Source organism: Lutra lutra, chromosome 13 (genome assembly GCF_902655055.1).
Source record: "Lutra lutra chromosome 13, mLutLut1.2, whole genome shotgun sequence".
In the NCBI taxonomy this organism is placed as follows: Eukaryota; Metazoa; Chordata; class Mammalia; order Carnivora; family Mustelidae; genus Lutra; species Lutra lutra.
The window spans coordinates 1712044-1725259 of NC_062290.1; the positions used below are offsets into that span (position 1 = coordinate 1712044).

Sequence of the window (13216 nt, forward strand, 5' to 3'; positions counted from 1 at the left end):
ACTGCTGTGTTTCTGTATTTCTTCCAGAATATTTTACATTCTATCAGCACATATCCCTTGTTTGTAATTTACACTGGACTTTGGAAGTAATTCTAGACCTCAGCGGCCTCTCACCCTATGACTTTCATTGTAACTGGTCTATTTCCCAATGCCAGACTCCTAGTTTGTTTCCGACTTTGTCAGTTCCACTGCGCTGGAATAAACACTTCCATGGACACATAGTTACACCTAGAGGGAAGAATAATACATACCTAGAAATAAAACTGCAAGTAAGAAACCCTATGTGGTTTCATTTTGGATGGACGTTGTGAACTTGCCTTCTTTGAAGGCCTCATCATCTCACACTTCTCCAGCCGAGTGTGGGAGGGCTTACTCACCACACCCTCACTGCACATCCTGTCCGTTTTTACGTGGGTCCATTTACAGGTGAACTTAACAGAGCACCTAGTTTTCACTTGCATTTCTCTTATTATGAAACAGAACAGCTTCTACATTTATGTTTTCCTAAGTAGGTACTATATCTGCTTTACTACAAACTACCTCCTGACATCCTTTGCCATGTGCCTGCTAGTTCAAACTTTTACTGACCTACAGAATTTCTTTATATATTAAAGATCTTAACCTTGCCTGTGTATCATGACCCATATGGATTCCCAGTTTATTATTTCCTTTGATGACATGTCTTTATTTTCAGGTGGTCTTACTGATATTTCAATAGTGTAAGATACAGACACATGCTCTCCTTTGGTGCAAAGACCTACTGCATCTTTTCTGGGTATTTCCTTAGTTGCTGCAAGTGAAACAAGCCGGCTTCAACCTACTTAGCTGTGAGTCTCTTCTCCTCACCAGGCTGGGTTACTGTTTCCTGACTTTTTGATGGGTCTGTGTGGCTAGTCTGAGCTCCAGTCCTCCGTGATTAGATCAACATGTCATTTTGCTACTGCTGTGGAGGGATTCTGTAGATATAACTGAAATCCCTAATTAGCTGACTTAAATTCGTGAGATTACACTGGGTGGGCCTGGCTTAATCAGTCGAGAACCCTTTTTCCTGATGGTCTGCCCTGCAGATACGGGATTTGCCTAGTCAGCCCCTCTCACTGTGTAAGGCCAGTCCTTGTGCTACACCTGTACGTGTGTGTGTGGGTACACACATGTAAAGGTGTGTGTGTTTCTAAACATGTTCGTGTGGCATACGTGTGCTTAGATAAGTGTGTGTGTGTTTTACACACTAATCTCTAAGTGGTCACACTTCCTCAAAGGATCCCGGAACACTGCACTGAGAGCCACAGAACATGTGTCCACACACGGCATGTGGTCCGTGCACAGTGAGACCGCCCATCTCTGGGCCCGCACGTGGGCGGGGGGCTGTGTGTCGGCACATCATAAAGGGAATAACGAATGAACAAGCAGTGGCAACCAGTGGCGTGGCCCGCATCCACAGGGCTTCCTCCACGGCTGCCATGCAGGCCCTGGGCGTGGAGAGGCCACGGGAGTTGGCAAGTAAGGGGTTCCAGGCACCGTGGAGGCCACGTGTCCCGCCCTGAGCTGTTCCCTGAAGGGTTGTCAATGCCGCGTTTGGCCAAATGCTCTCGCATCCTGTGTTTGACCACCAAACCATGGCAGTGCAGTCGCTAGCTGGAGCTCAGTCCGTGATTATGGCCTCAAAAAGAGGCCTCTGGATTGGAAAGGTCCCTGAATCAGAAGATGCTTTGTATCACTGTGGCTTTTTCCTGCTGGGCTACGGACCCGTGCCATGTCTCTCCCAAGAGAAGGGATGCATGCCCACAGGGGGTCCCAGGCCACGTGGGTCGGAGAGGGGGGCAGCTGGACGGAGGGTCCTGCATTGGTAGATGCTGACCTTTTCCACGCCACAGCCTCAGTCACCTGCTGGGTCTGGTGGTTTCTGGCCAACACCAAGCGGTGGGACAAAGAGGCACCGGACACAGAGAATGTGTCCCTTAACAACCTGGTCACCGTCTCCTAACACACCTGCCCTGGTATGGGCAGCCCTGACTGCAGCTCCCACAAAACACTGCCACATCCTAGCTGAGGCTCCGTGGGCTGGTCCACAGCACCTGGCCACGCGACGTTCAGACAGACAGCCACTCCGTTCCGTTTATCAGAGAACTTGTTCCCCGACCATCGCACTCAACTCTCTTCTCTGATCTATCGTCAGCAGGGCTGGGAGCACCTGGGAGCAGTCTGACTGCCCACCTGGAAAATTCTCCCTAAACAAAACCTCAGATTTTATGCTTTTTTATTTCCATTGTTTCTAGCAAGTACTTTCAGTAACTTGCATCACGAGTCGATACCCACCTGTATGGTTGAAATGTTTGAAAAAAAAAAGCCAATTGGTAAGAAAATGGAAATAATTATTAACAAAAGAATCAACTTTCTACCACCAATGAAAAAATACAAAGGAAACAAAAATAAGGAAATAAAAAAATAAAATAAAATAAAAATAAATAAAAAATAAATAAAATTAAAAAAAAGGAAATAAAAAAATAAACAAACAAAAAAAAACACCTTCGCTTTTTCCCTCGCAATTCAATCACGCAACCAAACCCCAAAATACACCCCAGGTCGAACTGAACTGCCTCATGAAGAAACAGGAACTTCTAACCCTTGAATTCCAGACTTGACTTTCTACGTGTTCTACAGCCTCAACTGTAGAACCCTCAACGGGGTTCGTGGCCCTGGGGAGCCACGCCATAAACAGCCCGAGACGCTCCCTGTCTGGCCCCCACAAACCCCCGGCCCCCCTGCTTCCATCAGCACATACTTGACACAATCAACCACCGTGCTCTGCAGCTCGCCATTTCGGCAACAGATCCCTCGGCTTGCTCGGAGCGGGTTCTGGACACGAGGCTCCCCCTCCCGTGCCGACCGCGGGACGTTCAAGCGCACACGGAGCGGGGAGGGCACGCTCGCAGGGGCGCGCGGGGCGGCAGGGCTGGGACCCACACACGGCAGGCGGGAGCGCACAGCAGCGGGACGGGGGGCGCAGCGCACACGGAGGGCAGCGGGGAAGGAGCGTGTGGCTCTGTCCTGCCACGTCGGGGGATAGCAAGCAGGGGACACGTCAGCACCTTTCTGTGGCCGGGCTTGGGGAAGGAGTACGATTTGATTCTGGAAATTATTCCACCCGCCGACCACGTCTAGAAACCATAACGGCAAAGAGGGGAGAGTCAATGTTTCAGAAAGCAAACACATGACATGCTATTCCATCTGGCTTTGTGTCCACACCGCCAACCCCTTCCATGCCCCGCAGGGATGCTGCCAGCTGCACCTGGTCATGGGGGCGGTTTCAGGGAAAGCCTGCCCCCTGAGCAGAAGGATCTGGAAAAATACCTTGGTTCATATTTCCCATGGGAAGCTCTAGAATCAGGGCTGTCCCGTTCAGCAGCCCCGTCTCCCACAGATACTACATCTTGAATGAGACAGATCATTCTAAAGAAACCAGAAGTAAGTGCCCAATTGTGTTACTACATCCCCGGGGGCTGGTCCCGTGGTTTGTGGGAATTCCTGGATTTGGGCACGTAGGGCAGGCGCATTTTTCCTGTCTGCGTTGACATGCAGTCGATAAAAGATTTTCCGAGATATCTAAGTTCCTGAAGCTACTGGGTGATGCGTGGCTCTGTGCAGGGGCTCCATTTTAGGCGTGGGTGCTGAAGTTGTCTGGTATTTTAGCAAATTCCCTCCCTCCCTGCCAATCTGGGGACAGGGGCTGCCCCCGAGAGCCTCCCTGCTTCTATGTGGGCACAGCCCAGGGGCGGTCAACCATCCTTACTGTGGGCAGGGCGGCCATTCCGCTTTCTGCCGGTGGTTTTTTAAGGATTAACAGGCAAAAAGGGGGACGTGATGCACACTCACGGGAGAGGATTTTTATGCTTTAGAGATGGTATTAAAGGACACCAAAGGTCCACACCGAGATCCCCAAAAAGGAGCAGGACCCGATTCCTCCTCTGGGTTTAAACCTGTGTGTCTGCTTGGAAAAGTCGGGAGCAGGCAGGAAGGCAGGATTCTCCCCGCAGGAGCGTGTGCTGGGCAAACCCACGTGGAGATGCGGGGACCAGTCACACTCACCTCCTACGGATGCAGAGGGAGAGCTGCGTTCTGGCCTTTCTAGAGGCTTCTCTCAGCTGATGCTGCTGAACATCCGGTCCCCACCCAAGCCTCCACTAAGCTACTGCCAGACCAGCTCTCAGGAAAGGTCGAGGCTCTGCTAACGATGATCTCACCAAAAGAGCCGGGCGGACAAGCTCAGTGAGACATCTTGGGCGGCAGACCGTGTGCACGGTCTCCTGCATCCTGCCCCTCATTTCCCAAAGGCGCCAGGAAGCGTATTTCCGATTTAACACGGGCGTCCCGGTCTAACCTACGAAGAAATGAACCTGGCCGGCCCAGAACTGGAAGTCAGCCAAGTCCGGCTGACGTCCCCAGCCCCAGGTTATCAAGTGTGGCCGGAACAGTGGCGGCTAATCCCGCAGGCTAACCCACGCCCCTCCTGGCGCTAGCGTCCCGCCGCTCCCCCGCGGGCCCCGCTCTCGTAACTTACGGCAGGATGGGCTCCCGGGAGGGGCGCGCGGGCTCCGAAGTTGATGTTTCCTGGGTGGAAAGAGCATGGGCAGTTACGGCTACGTCCCCGACACCCAGCGGCTCCCTCCTTCCCCCGGGGGGAGGGCACTCGGCCTGACCATCCGCTAGCCTGGCCCAGAGGCAGTGTCTCCTCCTTCACTCGGAGTCCTCACCTGCGAAGTAGGACCAACCTGCTTTCTCCAGTGAAAGCTATCGGCTACGAGTGATTCGCTGGAGTGACCCGACCTCATCTGTTATCAACCGGGAAGAAGCAGCCCTGTCCCCACCGTGATCGGGGACAGGCCACTGTGAAGCCAGCCTGGTCGCCGTCGAGATCGTAGGGACTGAGGCTCCCGGTCAGGGACCCACCTGTCTGCCCGCCGATCTTCTGGCACGGAACTGTGAGAACTCTCAGCAGTCCATCGGGTTTGTAAGAGTAATGCTCCACCAGCTGAAAGGGAGGAGGACAGAGCCATAAACACCAGAGGCAGGACATGGGGAAATCCTTCCTGGAACAGCCGACGCCCCTTGCATCCCTGAAACGCGACTTGAGGACAGCCCTGGACAGCGAAATGTGCTTCCTCGGGAGGTCGTCCTGGTCCGTCCTCATGCCTCCCCCTCCGAACACTCACATCCTGGAGAGGAGCCCACACACCACCGTCCCTCTGGACTGCGGCACCCTCGATCCACCCCTCCCTCCATCCACCCCTCCCTCCATCCACCCCCACTTCCCTTTCATTTTTGGTACCAAGTTCCATTTATTTGTTTATTTTTCTTACACCTATGTAATGTTATAAAAACAGATTCAGCATGTCAACACTTATTCCTTCATATAGTCATTCAACAAACAGCTTGGGCCCCAATACAGGACTGAAGGCAAAGTAAGGTGAACAAGACACATTTCCTACCCCTGAGGCACTTCCTCTCTTGAAGGAGGGGCAGGTCAAGGAATCACAATATGCTATTATTATCAATTACTGCTCTATGAGGGTTGTGGGAAACAGCTTTGGAGGGACCAAGTCATTGACCCGAAGACTTCTGGGGAGAAGACAGCAGAGCTGGGACATGGGGAAGGGGGGAAAGGAGGCCTGTGGACAGAATGCGGCCGTCCTTGGCTAATGGCTCCCAGAAAATTGTGACTCACAGCATCCAATTGGCCCATTAGAAAATTAATGAATGGCAAGTAGACCCTGAGATCAATGTCATGTGCTCTACATACTGAGCCAGCAGGCGCCCCTGAATGAATCTATTTTATCCTTCCAGCAGCCATTGTCTTCTTAAGTTGTGTTTTATTGTGCTGAGATCGACCTGCTAACCAGACACTGCCTCGTGACGAGCCCTAACACTTGATGCAGGAGCTCCACCTGGTCTGGTGAACGCAAGAGCTGCTCTCGGGCGGGGGACTGGGGTCCCTAAGGCAGGGAGGTTGGGGGACTGGGGTCCCTAAGGCAGGGAGGTTGGGGGACTGGGGTCCCTAGGCAGGGAGGTTGGGGGACTGGGGTCCCTAAGGCAGGGAGGTTGGGGGACTGGGGTCCCTAAGGCAGGGAGGTTGGGGGACTGGGGTGCCTAAGGCAGGGAGGTTGGGGGACTGGGGTCCCTAAGGCAGGGAGGTTGGGGGACTGGGGTCCCTAGGCAGGGAGGTTGGGGGACTGGGGTGCCTAAGGCAGGGAGGTTGGGGGACTGGGGTCCCTAAGGCAGGGAGGTTGGGGGACTGGGGTGCCTAAGGCAGGGAAGTTGGGGGACTGGGGTCCCTAAGGCAGGGAGGCAACCCGCTCAGCTCTCCAGTGTCACTCCAATATCTGGTGGTTCCTGACAACATGCTGGACGAGGGTGCCCAGAGGTGGGCATCCCTGTCAGGATTCTCTCTCGGGCAGGGGTGAGCAAACTTATTCTAGAAGGGGCTGGAAGGCAATATTTCAGGCTTACATATCCTGTAGAACAATCCTTTGCTTTTTTTTTTTTTTTTTTTAAAGGACTCTTCGAAGTGGGGAAAAAAAAAAAAAAAACCCACTTCTTGAAGAACTACACAAAAACAGGCAGGGGCCAGGCTGGGCTCGGGGTTCACGGACTCCTCCAGATCAGGCATTCCACCGAGCGCAGCTATGGGGAACGGGAAACCGGCCCTGCTGGGCCCAGCTGTTTAAAGGGGCTTGGCTGAGAGGGTGCAAACACACGCCCCGGCCACGGCCACATGTGGCTGTGACACACGTGAAGGTGAGCGGTGTGTGCCCACCTCAGCCCGCAAGGGAGTGTGACGGCATTTGTTCCCTGCCTATGTGCCTCCCAGATTAGGTGCCACTTGGGGGGGGGGTTTCCTGACAGTGGGACCAAGAATAAACCCTTTTCAGACCAGAGCTGGAAACATCCTGAGCATGGGCAGCGAGTGCCGACCGGCTTTCTACGCCGCCTTAATTTCGCAGGGATTCCTTCCACGGTGGCCGAGGCACCGGACCCTTGGTGCTCAGTTGGGAAGGCAGACAGAAGTGCTCCCCGTCCCCCCTGCAGGGCTGTCTGTGCACCTGCCAGTGCCGCTGTCCCCAGACACCTCCGGGGTGCAGACAGCTGAGCGGCCCCGGACCTTCTGGAACCTTGGCCCCCTGCCGTCCCGCCCTGTCCATGTCCCCGCCTGGGGCTGGCTTCAGGGCACCTGAGGGCTGAAAGGGGCCCTGCCGGGGGGGCTTCAAACAGAAACCTGGGTGGGCTTTCTCCTCCACGCGGACGGCCCCTACCTGCCAGAGTGTGTCGAACTTCTTCCCGTCAGGGATGGAGAGCTTGCCCGTCTTGTCCTTGTCGATCCGGTAGTGAAGCACTTTCCCCTCATGCAGCACGCACAGGGCGTATGACCCGTTGTCGTTCCTGTCCCTGATCCTGCGAGAGGACACCACGCATCACGCTCACACCCCCGCGGGAAGCAGCGGCCTTCCTGACCTGGGCTCTGGGGCTCGGCCCCTGCGTCCCAACAGGCCCAACTGGCAGCTCGGTGACCCCAGCAGCTTGGTGACCCTGGCAGCTCATGACCAGGAAATGCTGTGTGGCGGGTGGGCCACAGCCACGGCCCGGGGGGGACCCCTGGGTGGACAGCGGGGGAGCCCGGGCTCAGCTCACCCGGAGAGGCTGCACGGTCAGGCCACCAGCACAGGGGACCCACAGCACAGGGACAGTCTCTGCACTCACCTCTCTTCCCCGAGGTCATAGTCCCAGCCGCTGCCGCTCCACCGGCTGCCAGGGTGTGGTGTGGGGGTGTTTGGGAAGCACTTTACTCAGGGAATTCTGGACCACAGGTGGACCACAGACCGCAGCCCTGCTCCCCAGGGCCCGACTGCATCCACTTACACTGTCCCGTTGCCTGGAGGACAGGGTTGCCCTTGGCCGTGCTGACCCCCAGGCTCTGCTTCCCTGCCCCCGCGGGCTCTCCACCCCCTGCCCTGTGAACAGGACTTCAGAGACCAATAGCGAGCCGAGTGCTTGCGCGCTGCCCCACGGGGAGGAGTGGGCCTGTGGGATTTTGGGGGGGCAGATCCAGGCGGTGGGGACTGCAGAGCAAGACCTGGCCACAAGCCCCTCCCCCGGTGCGGCTCCTTGTATCTCCCCCAACTCTCCCCTGTAGTGACTCAAGCCCTCAGAGTCAGGAGCTCTGGGAGCCGGTGAGGCAGGAGGCTTCCCGAAAGCCTTTCTGGCCCCGAGGAAACAGAGATGCCCAGATGTTTAGCATGTGCCCCGATGCACCGCATTTTGGAGAGCGTTCAGAAGTGCCAAGCTGCATGGAATTTCCATGTTTGGCGGATTTCTTTTTTTTTTTTTTTTTTTTAAAGGCAAATAGAGTCCTTCTCACATACAAACACTCCAGGCTCCTCCAGAGTCACATCCTGTTTGGGGGATTTCTGATGCGTCCTGCATGTGGCAAGAGGTCACACCCCCGAGATGTGTTCGTGCTGTCCCTGCCTGTGGATTCATCTCCAAAAGCCGCCTGACACTGAGGGCTGAGCTGGGTCCTGTGGGACTGGAACTGTTTTAAGAATAAATTTCCTGGGGCACCTCGGAGGCTCAGTGGGTGAAGCCTCTGCCCTCGGCTCAGGTCATGATCTCGGGGTCCTGGGATCGAGCCCCGCATCGGGCTCCCTGCTCAGCGGGGAGCCTCCTGCTCCCTCTGCCTGCTGCTCCCCCTGCCTGTGTGCGTGCACGTGCTTTCTCTCTGACAAATAAATAAGTAAAATCTTTAAAAATAAGAATAAAGTTCTCGTGGGGTCACGCTTGGCCATGCACGATGGGTGGGTTCCTTGTACAGCCCACTGCTCCCGCAGCTGGTGCTGATGGATCGACACGCCCAGACCCTCCATGGCATGGCTGCTTCTGAAACCGTCCACGGCTTGCAAACAGCTCCCTCCTCCCAACCCAAGCCACCAGCACCCCAGGCGTGAACCCGTCTTCACAGTCCAACCGCCTATTAAGGCCTGCTGCTCGCCATCAAAATAAAAAACCACCACCCAGAAAAGGTAAAACCTATTTTCATAGGGGAGGGGAATTCTGCCTATCGGATTGGAAGCTGTCTTATAATGCAGAACGTGGAACTACTCGTATTTTATTTATCTCATAAGCATGGGTAATGCCCACAAGGCGTAGTTCGGAGATACGAAAACTACACAAAACGAAGACTGAGCATTGAGAATTTTGACGGCAGGACAATGCTATCCATGGGCTGTTTCAAAAGATCATTCTCCATGATTTACAGCCTTTCCCCTCTTTGACCTCATGGTCCTGGAAACAAGGAAAAGGGATCCAAACTCGGGTTTTCTGAATTCCTGTCAAAACCTCCCCCCCACTCTACCTTGCGTTAGCCCCCATGGACCTTTTCTCGTTAAAACTGAGACCAAGGACTGCAGGTGGCCCCGCGAGCTCATGCCATGAGCTCTTCAGAAAGCTGAGAAAGGGCCAGGTAAGACCACAGTGGAAACATCCTCCACACCAGCAAGAATTCAAAAGGCCGCTAGTGCTGTCGGGCGGCAGGGTGACAGGTCCCTCTGCGCTGGGCCGAGAGTGTGAGTCGGACCATTTCGGGAGACCGTCTGGGATTCTCTGGGGAGAGCACACCACTTCGATCCTGGTGAGGCAGAAATCCACACCCTGTCTACATCTGTTTCTGCGTCTGTTGTAAGACACACACGCTTACGCCCTGTGCACCCAGAAAGTGCTGGCGTGTTTACCAGCAGCTTTATCTGTGACTGCCGGAAACCCGCACAGAGCGGCCACGCTCACGGCCTGTGGATCATAGATGCTGGGACACAGGTGTGACGGAACAGCACAGAACCAGGACGGACAGACAGCAGCGACACAGAACCAGGACGGACAGACAGCAGCGACACAGACGCGCAGGGTCCTGAGCAGGCGAAAGCAAATGGTTTGTTTAGAGAGGAACACCTAGGTCCTGGGTGATAAAACCAAAACAGAAGAAAAACACCCAAAGGGTCCGCCGGACATGAGCATCCAGGAAGTGGTGTCCTGGGGTGTGAGTGGGGCGGGCGTCCTGCGGCGGGGGGGGGCTTGCTGTCTGCACCCCGCGGCTGCTGCCCTCCTTCACACGTGTTAGATTTCACGACAAGGATGGGATAAAGAGAATCTGGTGCGAGGCGGAAAGACAGTGTGTCTGGCTTCCAGACAAGTGACGTCAGTGAAAGCGCACCCCTCCGTCGGCTCTCCCCCGCCCCTGGGGCTCGGGTCCCAGAGGGGAGCCCCTCTCTCCTGGGGCTCCAGCCGGGCAGCTGCCCCAGCTCCTGGGGGAGCGCTCCGGGACCAGCAGGCCTGCTGCCTCCCAGCCCCGGAGCAGCTGGCAGGAAACGAGGGCAGAGAAGGGAAAGCCACAGGCCCAGCCTCTGTAGGTGGCCAAGACCAAGAGCCCTGGTGACATGAACAGCCAGCCACAAGGAAGGGTCTGCTGGCTTCAGGTGGCTCTGGGGGAGAGGGGCTATTTTTAATCCAGTGCACTAGGAATACAGCTCTGGAAGCCAAGGTGGCCTCCTCCCGGCCCCCTCCTGCCCCTCTGAGTGCTCCCTGGCCCCAGCACGCCACCACACAGACCCCAGCGGGGGGAAGATGCAGTCTTCTTCCTGCCCCCAGGCTCAGCCAGCCTCGGAAACGCTCACAGAAGCCCTTCCGTAGTTCTTCTCCGTGAGGCTCTTGGAAGCCGCAAGCTCACAGCCAGTGCGTTTTGCTCTCGTGAAGGGTGGGATTCCCGTGCTTTGGACCATGGCTGGGCCTAGATGCTGCAAGGCACAGAGGCTCTGCAGGGTCAGAGGGCAGCCACCGGCCACCGTGGGCCAAGGTCTTGGGCTCATGGCCTTGCACAGCACAGATGCTGAAGCCCTTGGCCTGTGCGGTGGGGGAGCGTCCGTCCTGCCATTCCCAGCCTGGAGGACCTGAACCCCTTGTCTGCCCTCCTCCCCTGGCCTCCTAGGTCGAGATACTGTGCACTGGTGCGGCCCAGGCCCTGGCGGGGATGGGAGGACCTGGGTGGCAGAGGCACTCTCACGTCCCCCACCCTCCTCCCAGGTCCTGGGACACTGGGCTAGGTCTGCTGCAGACAGAACACAAGAGCAGGGCACAGGCCCGCCACCCCATTGTTCTCACGGTCCCATGTGTTGTTTCCATGGCGCCACAGAACCTGGCTGGCCAGAGCGGAAAGAGGGCTGGGATGGCAAGGGACGGTCACTGTGGCTGGGGTGTGCTGTATGGATAGACCCGGAGGGCTCCCACAGGCCTGCCCTTCCTGTCCAGGGTGGACATTGCCCTGCGTGGGGCCTTGGGCCAGTCCTCGGCCAACGGTCTGTAGAATGATGGCTTCTGGGGAGCAGAGCTGGAGGGCCGGGAGGGAATGCGATGTAGGGTCCCTACAGATCCATGAAAGAGAAAAGAAAACACCTTCTGGGCCCCGTTACAAAGCGTGATCAGCACAGAACACGGGTCCCCACCCGAGGCCTTCGTCTCTCTGCTCTGGTTCATGAAGTGGAGCTGGGCTACACGCGCCCTCGTCTAGCCTCACGGGGGCCTCGGGCAGATCAATGAGCTCATACTGACATCAGTCCACAAGCACCTCAAACTCTCACTTCACACGGGCTGTGCCTCAGCCTGACCTGGGCCCCCAGAACCACACACGTCCGATAACATGGCATCCTCTGACCAGTGACGGCGCCGATGGCCTTCATCGTGGCACAAAGGGCTCGGGCCAGCCCCACGTCATCTCACACATCAGTGAGCAACGGGAAGGGCTTTTCTAAACCCACACTTTGCTTTTGGAATTTAAGTATATTAAAAAAAGGGAGTTGAAGCTGGAGCAGGGGAAAGCGAGTGGTAAAGAGGAACCAAGAAATAACGTGAGTTTGGTCTCGCGAGAGACACCGGATCTCAAGCGGACAACACCGCGCTCTCGCCTCCGACTTCCCCACGCCGCAAGGAGTCTGGAAACATGCGTGCGTCACTACTGCTGAGTGCTGCACCCAGAGGGAGGCCCAGGTTTTCTTTCTCCATACGTAGGAAATAATATCACCACGTTACTGTCCGTGGAAGAGGTGGTCAAGCGTTACAGTTGAAAAATAGAGAAAATAAAAGGTACTATTGGGAAGGCTCGGGCAGTTAGGTCAAAGATCACACCACTGCTTTCTGAATGTCGTATGTCTGTTACCTTCTTTCGCAGCTTTAAAAAAGTATAATATGTTGCAATTCTTTTCTTATCCTGAAAAATACACTTTGCCCCTAACCTTGTGTTATTTTAAAAAAGGGTCTCCAAACTATGTGGTGGCCAAGAAGGCAGAGCTCTGACCCCCATCTGCAGGACCCTGGCCGGGGGTGTATGGGCGTGTCCCTGTCCTCACGTGTGGCTGGCCAGACCCCAGACATGCACAGGTGTTTTAGTCAAAATACCAGCTTCAGTGCTGACATCTCTTCCTCACGGCTGTGGAGGCCAGAAGTCCCAGATCAAGGTGCGGTGGATTCCAAGTCCGGTGAGAGCCCGCTTCCCGGGCGGTCGGTGCCCCCGTCTGGCTGTGCGCTCACAGGGCCAGCCCTGCTGCCTGCACACGGACACCTCCAGCCTCCTGTTCCCACTAACCCATCACGTCGCCCTCACGACCTCCTCTGACCCCGCCCACCCCCAGAGGCCCCTCTCCAAACACGGCTACGCCGGCTAGGGTTTACCGTATGAATTTGGGGAGGACATGAACATCCAGCCCGTGACAGCAGGTGGGGAATAATCATCTCTAGGAACACCGCAGAGGACGGCCCCCGAGGGTCTGTTGGCCCACACCGTCCATGTCCGCGGTGAAGACCCTTCACGCCCGCACCCTTCATTCTTCCAGCATAGTATGAAGACCCGGATACCTGCCTCTTCCAAGTCGCTGCCGTGTGGTCCCGGCAGGCTGTGTGGACAGGAGACAGACAGGGGAAAGCTGACACTTCCCAAGGACACGTGCTGGCGCCATGCCCAGCGTGAGGAGCTGCGGGAGGGCAGGCCACCGCACTGGTCTCAGTCCAGACCCCTCAGGACCCTGGGTCCGGGCTCTCATCTCCTAGTTCCCTCACCACTGTGAGCAAGCTCCCTTGTGCCTGAGTCCCCCTTAGAAAGTCCAGGGTTTACACCCACGAGCCGTAA

The 13216-nt window shown here is 56.1% G+C and overlaps 1 protein-coding gene across 2 annotated transcripts in view; it reads right to left on the minus strand.

Moving 5' to 3' along the window:
* SYK (spleen associated tyrosine kinase) overlaps positions 1-13216 on the minus strand; it is a 69540-nt gene that overhangs the window by 21733 nt on the left and 34591 nt on the right. The window contains exons 4-7 of one of the 2 annotated variants that reach the window (XM_047699211.1): positions 7308-7446; positions 4948-5029; positions 4559-4608; positions 3090-3158 (exon numbers count right to left, since the gene is read on the minus strand). In XM_047699211.1, coding sequence (XP_047555167.1) covers positions 3090-3158; positions 4559-4608; positions 4948-5029; positions 7308-7446 — 340 coding nt within the window. The remainder of the gene's footprint in view (positions 1-3089; positions 3159-4558; positions 4609-4947; positions 5030-7307; positions 7447-13216) is intronic. The other variant, XM_047699212.1, reaches the window with a different exon arrangement.